Here is a 20,593-nt window from a genome sequence, read left to right on the forward strand (position 1 = left end):
AAGAGTCAAAGACTCTTGCCTCCTCCAAGGTAAGCAGCATTTCACTGATGTTGGATAGAGGATGACAATACACAGCTATGCTGGAGTTTAAATTTCTCAAGTCCACATACATGTGGATAGCACCGTTGGGCTTCGTGGTGAGAATGATAGGAGAAATCCATTCTGATGAATCAACTGGTTCAATTGTATCTGCTTTACGTCACTTCAGAATCTCCTCGAGTGGTTGTCTCACTGCAACTGGTATGTTTTGCATTTTATGCACCACAGGCACCACATTATATTGTAGCTGCATTTTGTGCTTGAACTTTGGTGCAACACCTGCAGTATCTGTGAAAACTTCTGCAAAGTCCGATTCCCACACTCTAAGTGATCTGCTCGTAGATATTTAAGTTTCTACAGATGGATTGGGGCTGTTCCAGACCAGCCTCTTCTCCCCACAGATCCAGGAGATCCAACACCTCCAGTGGAGTTCAAAACGGTGAGAAGTCAAGAAGGGCATTGTGGGACACCTGCTGGAGGCCATTAAGTTGATTTAAGTAATGCAGTGCCTGCATTGACACTTTATCAACCTAACTACATGAACCTTGACTCTACTCCGCTCATGGAGGTGGAGTTTAGTTGGCATAGCAGTTACATCGGCGGGATTGAAATTTAAGGGTAGACACTTCCATAGTTAGGTCAACATAAGATTCCTTGCATTGAGCTACCTCTGTAATGTACACCAGGCCTAACTTGAGGCTCTGGCACTGAGAGTGAAATACCTGTGCCTTGGGGTTATCTGACCTGGGGCCTGCCCAGGAATAGGCTGCGTGAATTCATCAATTTAACAGATGAAATGATCAGAGATCAAATTGTTATGAAGACAACAAGGTCCCCCAAGATTTGTGAACAACGCCTCATGGTAAAAGGCCTTACCTTGGGGAAAACCACAGAAGCTGTCTGACAATTGGAAAGCACCATCCACCGTGTTAAGTTGCTTTCTGCAACACCAGATGTCTTCCAGCCTATAGGTTAATACAGTCTGAAACCTGCAAAGCTCCTAAATCTACATTCTTTATTCCCAACCAACTCTACACTCTGCTATTTGCCAACTCCCAACCTGAGTTGCATGCTTCAGACATACCCCAGAGGCTATGGTGGGTCTCCCATCCCAATCAGTGACTATTTTACAGCTACCGTAGAGTACAAAAGCTGTTATCCCAAAGGGAAAAAAAAATCTATGTAGCCCAAAAGGGAGTTTCTGTTTTAGGATGGAATCATCAAAGGGGGCTTCAAATAATATTAGATCTGAATAGTACAGAACATGTCCTTCAAACTGAGAGAAAAAGGGCTACACAAGGGACCCACAGCAGTGCTGTGCGAACGCCAAGGAGCTGCAGCAGGCCTACCAGAAGGCAAGGGAGGCCAACAATTGCTCTGGTGTGGAGCTGCAGACCTGAGGCTTTTACAAAGAGCTGTGTGCTACCCTCGGTGGAGAACCCACCACCACCCTCAAGAGCCCTGTGGATTCTTTAAAGGAGACTGAGTCACAGCTTCCTTCTCCTCCTTAAATGGCTGAGCTGCTCCGCTGGTGTGGATGGAGAGATCCTCCCAAGGCCACATTTTTCAGTTAAGAGTCAACACTGATCACAGTTCCACAGTACATGGAATCAGCAATAGCTGAACAGGCAGTTTACAAATCGGGGCAATTTGCCTTTACTGTCTGCATCAATATTGTAATTTTGAACAGCGAGGAGGAGGAGGAGTACGGGAACAGGTATCCAGCGGTGCAGCAAGCCAGGACATGTTTTCTGAGTCCTGAACAGTCCAGCTAGTCCCTGCTGTCCAACACAGGCAAGCCTGATGCCGGGGAAGGAATGTCTTGTAAGTATGCAGTTTGCTTTGAAATTGCAGGGATGGAATGCCCAAAGTTGCAGGACACGTCTGTTGATTTATTTTTTTAAACAATGCTAGGTGAGGTAATGAAGCAACCAATAGAGGCAGAGTTGCTATCTGCTTTTCATCCCCCTCTAGAGTTAGGCAGAGGGTCCCTGCAGAGCAGTTTGTGCGCACCAGGATGTCCTGTGCATCCTCCATAGAGATTGTGAGGAAACTTCTCTGGATGTAGTGTGCAATCCTCTGCCAAAGGTTTCTGGGGAGGGCTTCCTTATTTCTTCTGCTGCGGTAGGACACTTTCCTATGCCAGTCAGCAATTACTTCAGCCGGAACCACTGCAGCACACAGGCTGGCAGCATACGGCCCTGGTTTGCAGCCAGACGCCTGCAGGATCTGTTCCCTTCCAGCCTCCATTACCCTCAGGAGTGAGAGATCAGCTAAAATCACCACCGCCTGTGGAAAACAGTGCCAGTATGTTCCGTTCAATTGCCCTATATGCATACACTCGTGCCTGTGAGCTATCCCCCTTCATTCCACCCCAATCCCTTTCCCTTCATGATTGTACTCACCATCACTGGACTGCAGCCAGGCTATATCAATCACAAGGAAAAATGAGAATCTAGTGCTTGCAACTTGTGTGGATGAAGGGGAGTGAGTTCAGTATACCCAGTTTCCATTTACTTCGTGAACACACTCACAATAGTACCTCTGTGCATTGTACCCTTTGCAGTTGGAAATGTGGCCTTGGGGGGGGGTCTCTCCATCCACAGCAGCGGAGCAGCTCAGCCATATAAGAAGAAGGAAAAGGAAGACGAGGGATGGAATGTTCCAAGAGATCCTGCAAGCCTCTGCTGCTCTGGATACCAAGCACGGGACGTGGATGTTCACCCTCGCAGACAGCAGGCCGGGAATAGAGCAGAGAGGAGAAAGGTGCAGGAAAAGGACACGTGCAGCAGGAGATGCTAGTGCTTCTCAAGCAGCAAACAGACAAGTTGCAGACTCTCGTTGACCTTCAGGTTGAACCATCTTGTGCTCACCTCCTTCTGCAGCCCATATAGAACTGTATTCTGGGACCTCTGGGGCCACTGCACTATCCTACCACATCACCCTAGACAATCACAGCTGCCCGTACACTGACCTGTGAGAGACCCGGTTGGTGTATGTGTTTCTGAAATGGAAATGACTGTTCTTTCCCCTTCAAAAATTCTTTTCCCTTTATTTAAGTTTTATTCAATTATAATTTTGTTTTCTATTTGCATAGGTATGGAATAAACGTCTATTTTTGGCAACTTGGTGGATTTTCCAACTCCAAACTGAGTCCCGACTGATCGGTAGCAGTTGGTCATTGCAAGTGTCCACAGTGCAATTACCACTCACTTCTCCACTGTCAGTGCAGATCTCATTTTGGTGTTGCTGCACAGGAGGGCTGGGGTGAGTTCGGCACATAGATCCAAGAACATCTGAAAGTTCTGCAGTCACTGCTCATTTTCCCAAACCTGATGTGATCCCACCCATCAGTGCTTCTTTCTCCGGCCCACCTCCAGCTCCATCATCAATGCCATCAACAACTTGAATTGTTTCTTTCTATGTCCCAGAGCAACCTAGCCTCCCAAGAAATTGTCATGTTCCCTGCAGCTTCTCTGGCGGCTCTGCAAATACTGCAGGATCAGGCATGCCATTCTCACAACACTCATCACAACAGTGCAGAGCTGTACAGGATCCATGCTTCTGACACAGATAGTGGACAGCGAGGAGGGATGCACAGGTTTGTGGGGATTTTGAAAAGAGGCACAGAACATTATGGCATGCAGATGAAATTATGGGATGGAGAACACTGCATTATGGGACGTTGAAATCGTGTTCCTAGTCACCCCGCGTGACTCGTTTTCCATCGATACAAGCGCTGCTTGTGAGAACGCGCACCGCCGACAAAACAAGCGTAGTGTGGACACGTAAAAACAATGTAATTACTGCAGCGGCTGTTTGCTGATGTAACTTAGGTCGACATAATTTTGTCGCATGGACATGGATCTTAGTCTGCGCAACAGCACCACTCACCTAGGAAACCTCCTGCTGCCTCACAGTGTCAGACTCCCTAGGCTTCCAGCCTGCCCTTGATCCTGTCCCTGTTCCGGCCCTAGCCTTGCCTGGGATTTGTTCCAGCCTGCTCCAGTCTTCTCTGTGCCCTACTCTGACTCTGCTCCAGACATGTTCCTGACCCGCTCTAACCCTGTACCCACCTCCTGACCCCCTTGGACTGACTCCAACCTGGCTTCAACCTTTGGCCTGCTTCTGGTATCTGACTGGGATCCTGACTGGGCTCATCAATGGACTCTGACCTTGGTTCTAACCCTCCGCCTGTCCCCGGACCTTAGTTTGAGCACTGCCCTGTGCCGACTCTATGTCCGGCTTCGAATACTGCTCCAAACACCAGGCTTGACCACCTAGAACCCAGAGCCTGACACCTTCACTTATTCAGCCTGGTAGAGGCCTTCAGAAGCCATGCACTATATAGTGTATTCTATAAATACCATGCAACCCTCCCTTTAACATTCCTCCTGTTCTACAAGATTGAGTTCCTGTGAAAAATATGCAGAAGAAGTTCTTAAGGGCTAGGACTTTACATGATAGAACGCATTTCCTAAGGTGCCTCAAGTTAATATTTCATCAACAGGGTACAGTTCACCATTTTACCTATCAATGGTCTCTGGAATTTCTGGAGCATAATCCCAGGTGATTTCTTCTGCAGCAATGAAATATTCCCAGTCCTTAATCATACGCAGTTCCTTAAAGGATAATTTCTTCTTGAGCACGTCTTTCCCCACATGTTCTTTTATGTTGAGGTAACCGTGCATTCCAGCTGGTTGAAGAGAGACACAGTACAATGGTTACTGTTAGTCCTATGAACAGTGCATTCCTACAACCCATCAGCTCAGGATGCATGAAAACATTCACTCACTGACCTGAGTCTATTTAGGTTTAAAAAAAAGAAAAAAAGAAGAGTGCAGGCACTAAGGGTGGTATTTTCAAAGGGGCTTGTGGGAGTCAATGAGAGCTCAGCAACTAACTCGCTTAGCCTCCTTTGAAAATACCAGCCTAACTGACAGCAAGAACTTCCCCTTTTCTGTTAAATGAGCCCTCCAACCTTTCACAAGAGGGAATCCATTGATCCATTACAACAGAGACCTGTTCACTCGAGGGGGAAACTAACATCCACTGTTAAAGACGAGCAGAAAAGATTTTTTGCCCACTGAACTGCAAAAGTTCTCTGTTTCTCCTGAAAGAGTTGGTCAATCTCCAGGTTTTTTATAATGAGGCTCATCTGAGCACCTCCCAAAGAATTAAAAACTAAGAGTTAGATTCATTATTGCCCTGTAGCCCCTTTGCAGCAGTAGTCCTAATGAGCCTCATCTTGCAACCCTAATTCAAATAAAATGCCCTGTTTCCACTGATTTCCTGGGATGATCTCAAATGCGTTAGCCACCACATTTGACAAAGTTAGCAGCACTTTAGGAGATAGGGAGGAAGAGACAAGTATAACACTCTCTGCAACTGCACAACTGCCTCCTGAACAGATGTTCCCTTGCCTTGCAGATGATTCTGGACAAGAGAAGATATCAGCCACCTTCCTTTCTGGCTCACAGTCATGTTTGCTGTGGTCGATGCACCTCCCACAAGGCTGACGGTCGAGACCTTGCGACGATTTTGTTCCAGGACTTGCCCATTGAAATGGATGGAGAATATCTCTGGTTTGGAGCTCATTCCTATCAAATGCCAGCTAATGTTATCATATGTGCAAGCTTCGAGGTCTGAAACAGAACAGCAGGGTTAAGAACACAGGTGAATCATCCCAGAATCACAGGATGGTTAATTAATTCCCACTAGCAGGTAAAAAGTGAATACCCACTCTGCACTTTCAATCAAGTCTCTCTGATATCTTGATGGCCATGTCTAGGATGGATACTGTATAGGCCATGGGTGGCATTTTCAAAAGTACTTAAGTGGATTAGGAGTCTAAATCCCATTGAAAGTCAGTTGAGTGCCTAACTCACTTAGGTGCTTTTGAAAAACCTCACTCCTTATCCAGCGAGTGGCAGGAAGAGATTTAATTCTCTCTCTGCACGAACAGCCACGGCCTTGGAAGCCATGTGCTCTCGGCACCAAGGTCAGACTGCAGGGGAAAGTGGTGGTGGTTGGGAGTGCACACATGCTCCCTGGTGGAACCAGATGCTCATCATATGGTTATACACGAGGCTGTGCCACTCTACTTCTTCTGTTCGCTTTCTACAGCTCACTAGTGTACACTGCAGTGAGGAGTAAGACACAGATTGTGGACTCTGGCTGGATGCCACGAGTACATACAGTACCTGGCAAAGTCCCATTAGCGTAACCATTAATCGTGTACAGGAGAGAGGTTGATTTTTGCCAGCTTTTGCTTTCATCGAACACAGCAAACATCAACACATATTCTCTGTCAAACAGCTTCTGTGTCCCATCTTCCTTCAGGCTTCCTGTGGGAGGAAACAGGAGGTATCAGATGAGGGCAAAAAGAAAAACAGCTCACATCAACTAAAAGGCATCCAGATCTATTCCATGAGCTTGCCGCACGTGCCAGCTGCACCTGGCCACATAGGACATTTTTTCAAAATGTGTTTGAGGTGAATTTAGTTCTGGGGAAAGGTGCTGGATTGGCAGCTTTGGAGACTGAAGGCCTCTAGCATCCACAAAACAGGTTCAGCACAGGGAGCATTTTTAATACGGGCAAAACAAAGTGTTTTTTCCTAGCCTCGTTCTTGGAAACAGTTTTGGCTACAACTTTCCAAAATAATTCAATCCGAGGCAGACACCTGGAATGGTAAATTCCAGCCTGAACAGTTAACGTTTGACAATGTTATAAGCAATTGAAGCTGGGGGTCTCAAAATGGGAAATGTCAGGCAACTTTACTATAAGGCGGTGTTACCAGCCCTACCTACAATTAGAATTACTCAAGAAACTAGTGTGCATTACAGCTAGTCCAGAACACTGTAACCCAAAGGCCTAAAATAAAGACAGAGGAAACAAAAATCAATTTCCTCTAAACTGCCTGCACAGAAACACGAGAAGGAAAGAGGAAAATGAAATGCCTTCTCACATTATGATACAATCTTCAAGCTTGATTTTGATGTTTTTTAGTTTTTATCGTTACCATAACAGAAAACGACACTATCAGAATGCGCTAGGCCACTGAAACAGTAGACCAGCTGACATTTTATAGCTTTTGTCTACCGAAAGCATTTTAGTTACCTTTTTTACATATAAGCAATGCTCCAATCAGACCGGAGTTAAAGTCCATCACCATGTTCTCATGTGAGTAATAGATATAGGTGAGACAGGGAGGGTCGGCTTCTTTAGGCCCAATTTCTGCTGTGATCTCCCACGTGTATTTATACACCAGGCCTGGAGGCACAGAATCATCCAGTTTTTCAAAAGAAGATGTTCTGTCAGCATACAGGGAACCTGCATAGGTAGAAGTCGAGAGAGGGAGGTAGAGGTGGCATTGAGGGAGGGATTGATGAATGTGTGCACAGGGTTTTTACTACTCTTGCCGTCCATACACAGAGAGCTTGATTCTTCTCTCACCTATACCAGCTTTACAATGGTGCAGTCATTGGCACCAGTGCACAGGGAGGGTAAAATGCTACCGTTTACATTCACTTTGCACTGGTGAAAATGAGACACAAAGTGCAAATTGGGCACATATTAAATAATAAATAACCCATTACCAATGGTGGCAAATGCCTTGAACTCTAAAGCTTTGGAACTGAAAGACTATAAATACATTTTCTTTAACACACACATTAACCATTTACTGTATGGGAGGATAGTTCCCAATCTTTAGGATAAGGTGCTTTCTGAAAACATTGTAGCTATTTGGAGTAAACAGCGTGTGAGGAGGCATGACAATGTTGTGCAGTTCATTTAGTGCACAAAACAGCCACAGACTGGATTCAAAGGTCACAGAACATCAGTCTTGGGGGGATTTTCTGAGCATTTTACAGCACATACCTTCTGACAGTTTGTTGTAAGCTATGCCTTGTGGATGAATGCTCAGAGGTTTGTTGGCCATGTTCTTAAAGTGAACTACTAAAGTGTCTCCCACTTCAGCACGCAGAGTTGGTCCCAGAAGTCCTGCAGAAATTCAGCATTAAAAATAAAAAGAGTAAATGAGTATCAAATGGTGCATCTTAGTGAAAGGGAGAGAGTCACCTTCTCCTGAGTGGGAGAGTGAACTCCTGTTAAAGGACAAGTTGCACAAAATAAAGGCATAGGATTTAATGCCAGTGCAATGAGGATTAATGCTATCCAGTGATTTAGCTGTGAAATACCTGGATGGTGGAAAGGCACTCAAGGATCTAACAGATGGGGCCCAATGTAAATAAGGTTGTGAATGATCTATTCAGCAAAGGACACTGAAAATCGTAGGAAAATTCTGCACATGAAGCGAGAAGGCTGTTTCCCGGCTATGGAAAGTTTTGTGAACAGACAGCTTAAAGGTTGGGGAAGGGATTTCTCCCCTTACAAATTAGTCACGAGTACAAGCATAGTTTTAGGAAAGCAGACAGAAGTCAGGGAGTGTTTAATGTGACATCCAGAGCAACAGCCTTCACAACACAAGGTATGTCTCCACTGCAGTGGGACATGCAGTTGCAGCTCGGCAAGGCATTCCCATGCTAGCTTTAATCTAGATAGCACAGATAAGAAGAGCAGAAAAGATGCACCAGTGCAGACTAACAATGTAAGTACATACCTAGGAGGAGCCCACACTGAAGCCCATGCTCCTGCATCTTCTTTGCTACTTTTAGCCATGTTACCTAGATTAAGCTAACATGGGTATGCCTACCTGTACTGGTATCACACTTCCCAGTGCAGTGTAGACATACCCACAATCAGTCACAGAACTCATGCTGTGGAAATGGGGTTGGTAAGAAAGGTATTGTAGTGATGGCATGAGGCATCTTCCACTGAAGTCAAAAGGATTTTTTCCATTAACATTAATGCAAAAATGGATCAAGCCCTTGCAAAGGAGGTTTCTTTTTATTTAACTAGAAGACATTTACCTGTAAATACGCAGGGCTTGATTCTCCACTGCTTTGCCTTTGTTTAGTCATTTTCCCCTGTGCAAAATGGGTGTGAAACACTCTTATTGATGTGTGTAAACGGAAAATTCAGATTAACACTCTATACTCCACTTTGCCCAGGTGTAACTGATCAGACGTTTCTATAATTAATAAAGATATGGCCAGTTTCTGTTACCCTCACTCATGCTGAGCGGCACCTGACTCCACCCACTGACTGCATCCTAGGGAAAAGGCAGTTTTACCCATCCTGTCTGAGGGGAGGGCTTTTATGGAACAAGGAAAACTTAGCAAAAGATAGAACAAAGGAAGCCAAGTATTGGAAGGGGGCATATCAATGCAGAGAGCCGCACAAGAAGGGGAAGCACTGTGCAGGAGACAGCAAGGTCACAGGGGCTGGGGGAAGGAAACTCCATGTGGGATGAGCCACCCAGCATATAACAGCCTGCATGAGGCAGGGGAAACCTTCCTGGACACAGGTGTCCCTCCAAGGACTCTCAAGGAAAGAGTGAGCTAGTGAGGCGCATTGTGATTAGGATGGTTCTTGTGTTCTATATGATCTGTATTGTCTTGTGCTTTATGTGATTAAGTAAAAGAGCAATTGTGCTAGGCTCTGTGCAAAGCGTGAGAGTGTGTTATCTGCTTCACAATTATCACATGCCTCCTGTTAAACTATAAACCGGAAGCTTTTCACCTTGGAGGAGTGGAGTGTAGGGAGAGGGGGTATTTGAGTACAGTGGAGTCTGAAGAGTCACCATTGTGCCCAGGGACTCGGCAGCTCAAGAGTGGGTTCCAGCTCTCATAAGGAGGTGCCAGATAGAAAGTCTGCACCCTGAGTTCGTGTCTGGGGACTCCAAGATCAGGGCAGGGGCTAGACTGTCTTCAGGCCCAGAGCCTTAACATAGCCAGGGATCCAGAGGCTTGATATAGGTGAGACAGGGATCCAGAGGCTTGGATTCCCCTCACAGCAGTTTAGTGGGTGGCCAGCAGGGGGTTCCCAACCAGATCTGTGACATTCTTCCTGCCGTGTTACAAATTGCTTTACAGAGAGAGTGCATTGCTCCCCACTTTGTAACGATTGGCCCTGTCTAACAAGCAACCAGCCAATTACTCACTTCCTTTCCTGCTGTGTTATTGAAGGAGAGGAAATGAGTCAGTGGCTCCAAAGGAGAAGGGAAGATGAGTTCCCAGAGACTACACTGTCAGCCCGGGAGGGATCTAATCACAAACTCGACCCTGCAGGTTGGATCACGGCAACTGGACGCCAGCAATCTGGTCAGCCCATTTATTCTCTTTAAATACTGGCATAAATTTTCTTCCAGTCTTCTGGAACTTCCCCAGTGTTCCAAGACTTATCCAAAATCAATAGTGGAGGTTCAGGGGTGCAGTCCCCCATGCAGGCTTGCTTGAAAATCCAAGTCAAAGGGAACGACCCCACCAAGCCACTACTCCACTTCTACCCCCCTACAGCAACCCACCCCACCCACTAATACACCCCAGAACCTGTCCCCCTGGTGACCTAAGATCTCTTCCAGGAGGAGTGATGGAATCCATAATGGGAAGTTCTAAGGGGGAAGCCTCTGCAGCTGTGCACTGATCCATCATGAGCCCAGGCAGAGGATGGCAAATGGTGTCAGACAGAGCCTGGGGTTGGAGGATTGAGTGTGATCAGTGTGACTGTTTTGCACAGCACTACACGTGTGGGAGATCGATAGCAGTGGAAGTGAAGGGAGCAACACCCACATTTTTCAAGCTCTGGAAATATACAAAACTAGCCTCCAAAAATGGGTGCCCATATATTCTGCAAAGGCTGCAATAGTGTGCGCCTGTATTCTGGCCAGCAATGGCACCACATACAGACCCATCACACAGATGACCTTGGAAACACACAATAAGGAAGACAGTAGAAATCTCCTGGTTATGAAGCTGCAAACAGTCAATGACTTACCTTTTCAAAGGTGGCTAGTGATTTTGGGTGCCCAGTTTGAAATACTGTAAAGGGGCCTGATTTTCAAAAAGTGCTGAGTCCACCCTACTCAGAAAATCAGCCCCTCTTAAGGCATCTCGAATCAGTGACCCAAAAATGGAATAACTCCAATTACTAGTCATTTCTGATCCATGAATTCCAAGGCCAGGAGGAACCATTGTCATCAGCTAGTCCAGGGGCTCTCAAACTTCATTGCACTGCAACCCCCTTCTGACAACAAAAATTGCTACATGACCCCAGGAGGGGGGACTGAAGCCTGAGACCCCCTTGGGGGGATGGCAAATCTGAATCCCAAAGGCTTCAGCCCCAGGCAGGGGACTGTTACCTGAGGGCCTCCCCACACACTCAGGGCTGGGCCCCAGCAAGGCTAAATGCCAGACCATGGCGACTGCATTGATACAGGGTCATGACCCACTTTGGGATCTCAACCCACAGTTTGAGAACTGCTGATCTAGTCTCACCTCACAGGCCATAGAACTTCTCCAAAATAATTCCTAGAGCAGATCTTTCAGAAAAGCACCCAATCTTGATTTTAAAATGGCCAGTGATGGATAACCTAGTACAACCCTTGGTAAATTGTTCCAATGGCTAATTACTCTCACTGTCAAAAACGTACAGCTTATTTCCAGTCTGAATTTGTCTAGCTGCAACTTCCAACCATTGGCTCCTGTTATACCTTTCTCTGCTAGACTGAAGAGCCCATGATTAAATATTTGCACCCCATGTAGATACTTATAAACTGTAATTAAGTGACCCCTTAACATTCTCTTTGTTACACTAAATAGAAAAAAGCAGCAAAGAGTCCTGTGGCACCTTATAGACTAACAGACGTATTGGAGCATGAGCTTTCGTGGGTGAATACCCACTTCGTCAGATGCATGTGACAAAGTGGGTATTCACCCACGAAAGCTCATGCTCCAATACGTCTGTTAGTCTATAAGGTGCCACAGGATTCTTTGCTGCTTTTACAGATACAGACTAACACAGCTACCCCTCTGATACTAAATAGACAGACTCTGAGAACTCAATCACATGTTTTCTAACCCTGTAGTCCTTTTTGTGGCTCTTCTTTGAACCCTCTCTAATTTAATCAATACTGATAATGGAGGCCAATATTTTTAAGGGATTGGGCTTTCGGCTCCTGCGCTATAGAGAAGAGCCACCTAAATTCTCTCTCTATTTGCTTGGCTTGCAGTATATGCTGGCGATGGGTATACAAATACAGGCACATTTTCCTGCACATAGAAGACACTGGCTTTGACAGTTATTTTCTGCTTACCTGAGAAAGTATCTCTTGGTTTTGCTTTCTGAAAATCTGCTTCATACTCTCTATAGGCAATTTTCTTAAACACAGGCTCAGAATTTTCTAATCTGCAATAGGAAGTATAAAAAATAAATTAAATGTAAAGCTTCTTTGCTATGCAGTGTGGTCCAGCCGAGTGGGCTCTAGACTGGGCTTCTGGAGACCTGGCTTCTATTCCTGGCTCTCACTTGGGTAAATCATTTCATCTGTTTCCCCTCCCACCCTGTGTCCATTTAGAGTATAAGCTCTTTGGACAGGGACTCTCTTATTACATGTTTATTCAGCACTTAGCACAATGGAGCCGCCGATAGCAGCTGGGGCTTCTAGACACTATTGTGATACAGTTTAATAAAGTAACCACCTTTTGCTATGCTGTAGATCCTTTTGGCTCTACTGCGAGGTTGGTATTAGTTGACTCACTTCACAGTTGGGGAAATAGGAACCCAGAGAGCTGAAGTGACCTGCCCAAAGTCACACAGGATGTATATTGCAGAGCTGGGAGCAGAACCTGGATCCCCCATCCCTGTGCTTCAGTTTCAAGATCACCTGCAATGATCTCAGCACAATCATTCAGCGTGGCAATTATCTGTAAGTGCAGTGACTTTTAAGTAAAATAGAAAATGTGATTTGTTCCCCTTTGAAAGAGCAAACTGGCCTCTTATAAGGCAGCCCAGAGATCAAAACCATTCAGGACACTGCTTCTTGGGCAATGTGGCAACTGTCTTTACCTTTTGATACAAAAAAGTATTTCCACAAATGGATCCCATGCTATGTGCTGTAGAAGAAACCCAAGCAGGCAAAAGGAAGAGAGCACATGGCGGCTGGACGATAGGTGTTGAGCTGAAACGAAGGTTGGAAGGGCAGAGCAGCTACATTTTGTGTCATGCATCCCTAGCTGATTGGTAGATTTCTTGATAGCTATTGCAGGGGGGGTTCAGCAAGAACTCCCCCTCAAAGTCTCCCATCTTCCTTTCAGGCTTGGTAGGGGGAAGCTGATGACATTGCACAGACAGGGAGGCAGGGCAGCTGGATGAAGGGGAGGTCAGCCCATAGTGATGGCTCAGGATCCAGCCTTTGAGTTCAGAGCAGATCTGTTGCCTTGCAAGGCTGTGGATTACCCTAAGTCACTCTCCTGCAAGGAAAGAATCAGGCAGAAACGCCACAGGTTTCTACTCCATAGGGAGCAGAATTGGGCCCCCTGAGTTAACAGGAATTTTGTCATTGACTGCAGCAAGAGAAGGCTCTGATCTATGGAGCTCACTGCGGAGTTTTTCCCTGCAACAGTTTGTCCTCACGAAGGTGATATGTGACCTCGTGTAATGATGTTAGATGGAACATGCCTGATCGACCCTGGGGCGTAGGAAAAAGGAAGTTATTACAAAAGGATCATTAGAAAAACCTGACATTTTTTCATTAAAATGTTTAATTGAAATTTCAAAAATCTGAAATGTTTCTGCCAGGATTAGTAATAACGTACAGCCAGAAATAATCTTTGACCAGCCAGGGTGTGTAAACAGAGCGAAACCTCTAGCCAGTTTGGTTTCTATACACAGAGATGAGTGGGAGACATATACCTAGCAAAAAAAAAAAAACAAAAACAAACCAAAGAGCAGCTTGGAAACGTCATGGACATGTGAATGCAAGCCCAAACGGTGTATGTTTGGAGGGCAGGGGGCTCTGAAAAATTACACCTGGTTATATCATATACAGTACTGCCAGCCTCAAATGTTCAAAAACATGAGATTTTGTTTTAAAAAAAATATTTTTTAAACAAAATGGAAGCGTAAGCTTATGCCCAAAATAGAGCAGTTGCGTATTCAGACCTGAGTTGTTTTTAGTGTTGTTGTAGCCATGTTTGTCCCAGGATATGAGAAACAAGGTGGGTGAGATAACATCTTTTATTGGACCAACTTGTTTCTGAGTGAACAGCCAATAAAAGAATAGGTTATCACTTTAGAGATCAATTAAATGCATTCAAAGAAGTTTTGGGTCCTCTAGATATATTTGAATAAAAAACATTCAAGCTGCTCAAAGAATGTCAGACTTCCATTCTACCTAACTCCTCCACCGTTTCTCTCCTGGGTCCTTCCCTCCTCTCCCTATTCACATAGGTCTCCTATATTATAACTGTAACCTCCACCCTAATGTGTTATGCCTATATAGTACTGTCTGGATTTGTATTGTCTGTTCTTGCAGCTTTGAAGAGTTGTAAAATTGCATAGTTCTGTTGGAGATCCCATGAAGCCTGTAGTATTCTGCAGCATATATGAGCTGTAAATCATTTACCTTTTGGTACCTTTTATTGGTTATTTTTTTAAACCACAAAAAAAATCAATAAAATACTAATCACAAAAAATTTGTCAATGCTGCCATGGAAACCTGAAAGTGGAACTGAGCGGAAAGCATGAACATGGTGAAACTGATTATTGTGTATTCATCACCCCAGCTGAAGAAATGTACTTAGTATGCAACCATAAAGAAAGTAAACTAGATTATTCATTTACATTTTTTAAAATCTATGGGTTTTTTGTGTAAGGACCTTTTTTTATTTAAAAATAGATGTAGTATTGCCAACTCTGATGATTTTTTTTGGTTAGTTCTGCAATATTTGATATTTTTTTCTTAAGGCCCCAGTCAGTTGAATCAAAAGTTTGCATGAGAATCTCAGCTTTTAAAAAAAACAAAACAAAAACAGAAAACAGTAGATTTCTAGTGGTTGCAGAGAAAACTTGAAAATGAGAAGAGAGTGTGACCAAAAAGCAAATAAATAGAACTCCAAATTTCCCCCCAAATGATGAGATTTTAAACAGATAATAATGTTGAGTATTTTTTTTATTTGCCTTGTGGCCTTTGAGCTTTTCTGCACAACTGTGGGGGCCAGAAACTTTTTTTTAATTGTTGAAATGAAAGCTGAGATTCTGATGTGTTCACCTAGCCGCAGGAGCTGAAGCTGTGAGAAAACACCAAATTTAAAGAGAGACATGCAAAAATCCTCAATGTAGGATTGACCCCAGTGAGAGTTTTGGGGGCACAGAGGATGTGGATGTGAGCCCAAGTTTGCCTTTGTCAAAATAACATTAAAAAAATCACGTTGTGTGAATTTAACAGCTGACAGCATTGAACTGAATGAAGGGCTTCATCCAACTGGAGTCAATGCAAAGACTCTTATCAACTTCCATAGGCTGGATCAGGCCCTAAGCCCAGCTGTGCACAAACTCCTCAGGAGACTCAAGTCCCTTTCAGCCCAGGAGGGGGCTGGCTGCCTCCACATCTTCCTACTCTTACCTGGACTGTTCTTTGGACTGGGGTCTGTAGCTCCAGCTGGTAGTCTCTGCGGCTATGTAGTGCTCCCGGACCTGAGCTGCTTCCACTCGATGCCACGCCAAACCTGGCCACCACAAACCAAGCAGCATCAAGAGAAGGAGGCGCGTGCAGGAGAGCCCCATGGTGCAAGCTCCTGCTGATGCCACACTGGGAGACACATGAGGCAGTGGCTGCTGCTTTTGCTGCTACTGCTGGGAAAATACTTTCATTGTGGTTAGTGATGCAAGAGGTGGTGGTGGTGTTAGTGACATCCAGGTCATTGCTCTTCACCGTGTCCTGCTGCTGACAGGAATCAGATGAGAGATAAACAGCTGCTCAGGCTGCCTTTCCCTCCCTCCCTCCCCCACATCTTCCCTGCTGCGAGCCAAGCACAGAGGACAAGCAGCCTCAACCACATAAGGCAGAGTTGGTTGGTTGGGTCGTTGCCTACTAGGGCAGTAGGGTATTAGGGACAGCAACCCAAATAGAAACAGTTTATGTGGCTGACTTGCAGGGTGATGAAGCATAGGGGCAGTGCTGGCACTGGGGGCAAGGACCTGGCTAGGGATGCTACATGTCCTTGGATTTCAGGGATTATTCCAATTTTGAGGGGGAAAGATCCTGTATCCTGCAAACCTGGCATGCTGGGTGATAAAGAGCAAGAAATAGTTCAGGACCTGGGGACTGATAGGCTCCAGAGACTTGTACTAGTTCAAATCCAGTCCAGGTTAGTAGGAACTGACAGCTGCTACCTCAGGACAGCTCTGTGGTAGCCTGTGAGAATCCGGGAGCTCCTAGTCGACAAGCATCCACATAATCAGATAAATGACATTAAATACTCTCTTTATTAGCAGTCAATATGCAGAGCCGGATTAACCTTTTGTGGGCCTGGCGCCAAATTTATTTGTGGTCCCCCATGAGAACAATGGAGCATGGCGTGGGCAGGTCAATCCCCAGAGCAAGGGGCCAGCCGGGGGCAATGGGGCATGGCATGGCAGGGGCCTCCCTGTTCTGTCCAGCCCAGTGCCAGGGCACTATTTACAAACTGGCAGTTGCAGACACACAGGGGCCCACCTGGGCCTGTGCTGCCAGCATGTCCCTTCCCCTTGGGGGGCGGGCACATGCCACGCCACACAGCCCCTCCCCCACAACATCCTCTGCACTCCTTATGGCCAGAGCTCCCACAGACCCACTATGCCCAGCACCCCCAAGCCCCAACACACAAATGCATAGTGCCCTGAACACCACCAGCCCGGCCCAGCACCTCCCCGCCCACAGCCCCACCCCAACTGCCCACACCCCCCTCAGAACCCCCACTACACATCTTCCCTGCCCCCTCACGGCCCAGCACCCACTCCCCGCCTGCAAGAAACCCACTCCCCCATACCCTGCCTCAATCCACACTCACTGGCCCTGCTGGGAGGCAACCGTGTCTGTCTGCTAGGCTGAGACGGCGGCGCAGAGCTGGTCCCGGGGCGAGGAATCACTCCGGTCCCTCGGGAGTGCCGCGATCAGCCAGGCCAGGGCCTGCCCCGGCCGGGCTCCCTCAAGACGCACTTCCCCTAGAGGGGCCCAGCCAAGCTCCCCACACTGTCCCCTCCCCTCCACCCCCAGGCTGAGACTGGCCAGGCTTCTGCACCAGTCCCAGGCAGCTCAGCTCTGGGGAGACAGGTGGTGGGAAGCAGAGACTGCTGGAGCCAGAGGTGCACTGGGGTCTGGCCAGGGGGCAGAGAGCAGGGGGGTGAGGCTGAGGAGGCAGCAGGCGGGCAGGCCAAGAGGAGCAAGTGGTGGGCGGGGGGAGCTAGAGGGGTCTCGGGGAGCAGTGCAAGTGGAGCAGGCCGAGGCTCCTTCTGAGCATGGGCCCAGCTCCATGGATCCACTGGCGCCATTGTAAACCCAGGACTGGCAATATGCCAAACCTGAAGGAGCCAGGGAGACTTGACTCCTCTTTTGTCCAGAGTGAGAGTCCCTCTACCTCAGCTTTGAGTAGAGCTGGCTGAAATATTTTGAACATTTTTTGGTTTAAAAAAAAAAAGTCTCTAAAATGATTTTCTTGTGTGAAAATGTGTTGACATTGTTGAAATTTGACATCAACACTTTCATGCCTTTTTGGATATTTTTGGTTGTTTTTTTGTTTTGTTTTTTACATCAAAAACAAATCAGAAACATTATCAAAATGGTAATTGACTTTTTTTGGTTTTCTCCCAATGTCAGTTTTTTTGGTAAAAGAAAAATAGTTGATTTAGGTTTTTAGTAAATGCAAAGTTTCAGTAATCTTTTTGACAGTGTCTTCGTTACAAATTAAAAACAAAACAAAAAATCACAAAAAGTAAAAAAAAATTAAAACAAAGAAAATTAGGTTCAATTTAAAACACTTTGAAGCAAAAACATGTTGGCAATTTCCCCAAATTAATTTTGGATGTAACCAACCAACCAACTCTAGGTCTGGGATACATTTACAGGGCACTGGAGGGGAACTTGTCCATGCTGTACTGTTCTATTCTCTGGCTCTCACAGATGCATAGATTTTAAAGCCAGAAGGCACCATTATCATTATCCAGTCTGACTGCCTACAAGACACAGGCCATAGGACTTGCCTGAATTAACTCCTACTTCGAGTCTAATAGCTGTGGTTGAATGAAAACACATCCTTTAGAAAAACATACAATCCTGATTTAAAGATTTATAGTGACAGAGAATTCACCACATCTCTAGTAAGTTGTTCCTGTGGTTAATTACCTTCACTTAAAATGTGCATCTTGTTTTCAGTCTAAAAGAGTCTCGCTTCAACTTCTAGCCATCAGATTTTGTAATGACTTTTTCTGGTAGATTAAAGAGCTGTCTGTGTTCAGAAATCTCTTCTCCATGTAGGTACCTGTAGAATTTGTTATAACTTCATCTGTTAGATTGAAGAGCACTCTATTAGCACATTTTTGTTCCCCATATAGGTTTTTCCAGGTCATTGACAAAAATGTTAAACAATAGAAGAATCGATCCCTGTGGGATTCAACCAGAAATACATCTGCTGGCTGATTCCTCACATTTACAATTTCATTTTGAGACCTATCAGTGAGCTATGTTTTAATCCATTTAATGTGTGGCATGTTCATTTTGAATCATTCTAGTTTCCTAACAAATTAAAGTATCACATCAAGTGCCTTACAGAAGTCTAAGTATGTTACATTGGCACTAATACTTTTAACTAAACTTGTAATCTCATCCAAAAAGATATCCAGTTAGAAAACAGATTTTGTCACCCTATAAATCCATGTTGATTGTCATTAATTATATTATCCCTCATTAAGTCAAGTCCCATGTCAGCCATTCTATTATTTTGCTCCGGATCCATGTCAGACTGACAGGCCTATAATTACTTGGTCATCCCATTTATGCTTTTTAAATACTGGCATAACAGTAATTTTCTTTCCGTCTTCTGGAACTTCCCTAGTGTTCCAAGACTTATTCAGAATCAATAGTAGGGGGCCAGAGAGCTCCCCAGCAGGTCTTAAGATTCTTGGATGAAAATTTTCCAGACCTGCTGATTTTAAAATGTCTAACTTTAGTAGTTGTTGTTTAACATCTTCCTTAGTTACTGTTGGAATAGAAAGTATTTTATCGCAATCATATGATATGAAAATACAATCATGCTTTTCCCCCACAAACATAGAACAGAAATATTTATTAAACACACATCTGCCTTTTCTGCGTTATTATCAGTGGCAGCTCTAGGCATTTTGCCGCCCCAAGCACAGCAGGCAGGCTGCCTTCGGCGGCTTGCCTGAGGGAGGTCCCCGGTCCCGCAGATTCGGCAGCACGCCTGTGGGAGGTCCACCAAAGCCGTGGGACCAGCAGACCCTCAGCAGGCATGCCGCCGAAGACAACCTGCCTGCTGCCCTCCAGGCGACTGGCAGAACGCTCCCCACGGTTTGCCGCCCCAAGCACGTGCTTGGCATGCTGGTGCCTGGAGCCGCCCCTGGTTATTATTGACAATTCCACTATTTCCTCTAGTAATGGACCAGTTACCATTGTAGGATTCCTTTTGTTCCTAATGTATTTAAAAATTCCTATGGCAGCAGAAATAAGAACAAGAAGATCTCTCTTTGTGTCCTTTTGCTTCTTTTACTACGTTTCTACCATTGCTAACTTGTGATTTATGTTAATTGCTATTAATTTCCCCTTTTCCCCCATTTGTCATTAGAACAAATGGAAAAAAGGGGAAGCTGATAGCAACTAATATAATTTATATATAAAATTTTACAGCTGCTTTTACTTCTTCTCTCAGAGTCAGGCTGCTTTCTAACCAGTGTAGTCTTGCACCTAAACAAACAGTGGGGGATTTAGAGTTGGTGGGCCCCTGTGTGCAGCTCCATTTTTGGGGGCCCCACCTCGGTAGTGGCAGCTGGGAGCCCTGGGGCAGCTGCCCCTTTTGCCCCCCCCCCATCAGCAGCCCTGGGTTCAGGGGATGCTGCAGCACCCCCACTTTTATGTGGGGCTTCACTGCCACCCTGTGCCACTTATGTTAAAACATATTGTTAGAAGCACAGAACTGCAGGGGCTGCCAAAACTTCCCCATGCCACTCCACCAGCACCTTGACATATGTTACAAATAATTAAGAAAGGGATAGATGATAAGACAGAAAATATATTGCCTCTATATAAATCCATGGTATGTATGCCCACATTTTGAATCTTGCGTGCAGATGTGGTTGCCCCTCTCTAAAAAGATGTATTGGAATTGGAAAAGGTTCAGAAAAGGGCAACAAAAATGATTAGGGGTATGGAACAGCTTCTGTATGAGGAGAGATTAAGAAGGCTGGGACTTTTCATCTTGGAAAAGAGATGACTAAGGGGGAATATGATAGAGGTCTATAAAATCGTGACTGGAGTGGAGAAAGTAAATAAGGAAGTATTATTTACTCCTCATAACACAAGAACTAGGAATCACCAAATTAAATTAATAGGCAACAGGTTTAAAACAAACAAAAGGAAATATTTCTTCACACAACGCA

At 45.3% G+C, this 20,593-nt stretch overlaps 1 protein-coding gene across 3 annotated transcripts in view; it reads right to left on the minus strand.

Moving 5' to 3' along the window:
- The window catches only part of LOC120399365 (coagulation factor V-like), a 69,565-nt gene extending 52,451 nt beyond the window's left edge, over window positions 1-17,114 (minus strand). Inside the window, exons 1-8 of one of the 3 annotated variants that reach the window (XM_039527554.1) lie at window positions 16,993-17,114; window positions 15,567-15,884; window positions 12,258-12,349; window positions 7,922-8,044; window positions 7,160-7,372; window positions 6,243-6,386; window positions 5,463-5,684; window positions 4,570-4,735 (exon numbers count right to left, since the gene is read on the minus strand). In XM_039527554.1, coding sequence (XP_039383488.1) covers window positions 4,570-4,735; window positions 5,463-5,684; window positions 6,243-6,386; window positions 7,160-7,372; window positions 7,922-8,044; window positions 12,258-12,349; window positions 15,567-15,727 — 1,121 coding nt within the window. In that variant the 5' untranslated portion in view covers window positions 15,728-15,884; window positions 16,993-17,114. Of the gene's footprint in view, window positions 1-4,569; window positions 4,736-5,462; window positions 5,685-6,242; window positions 6,387-7,159; window positions 7,373-7,921; window positions 8,045-12,257; window positions 12,350-13,009; window positions 13,632-15,566; window positions 15,888-16,992 lie in introns of those variants that run through there. The other 2 variants (XM_039527562.1, XM_039527572.1) reach the window with 2 other exon arrangements.
- Between the last annotated feature and the right edge of the window lie 3,479 nt (window positions 17,115-20,593).

Source organism: Mauremys reevesii, linkage group 1 (assembly GCF_016161935.1).
Source record: "Mauremys reevesii isolate NIE-2019 linkage group 1, ASM1616193v1, whole genome shotgun sequence".
NCBI classification, from domain to species: Eukaryota; Metazoa; Chordata; order Testudines; family Geoemydidae; genus Mauremys; species Mauremys reevesii.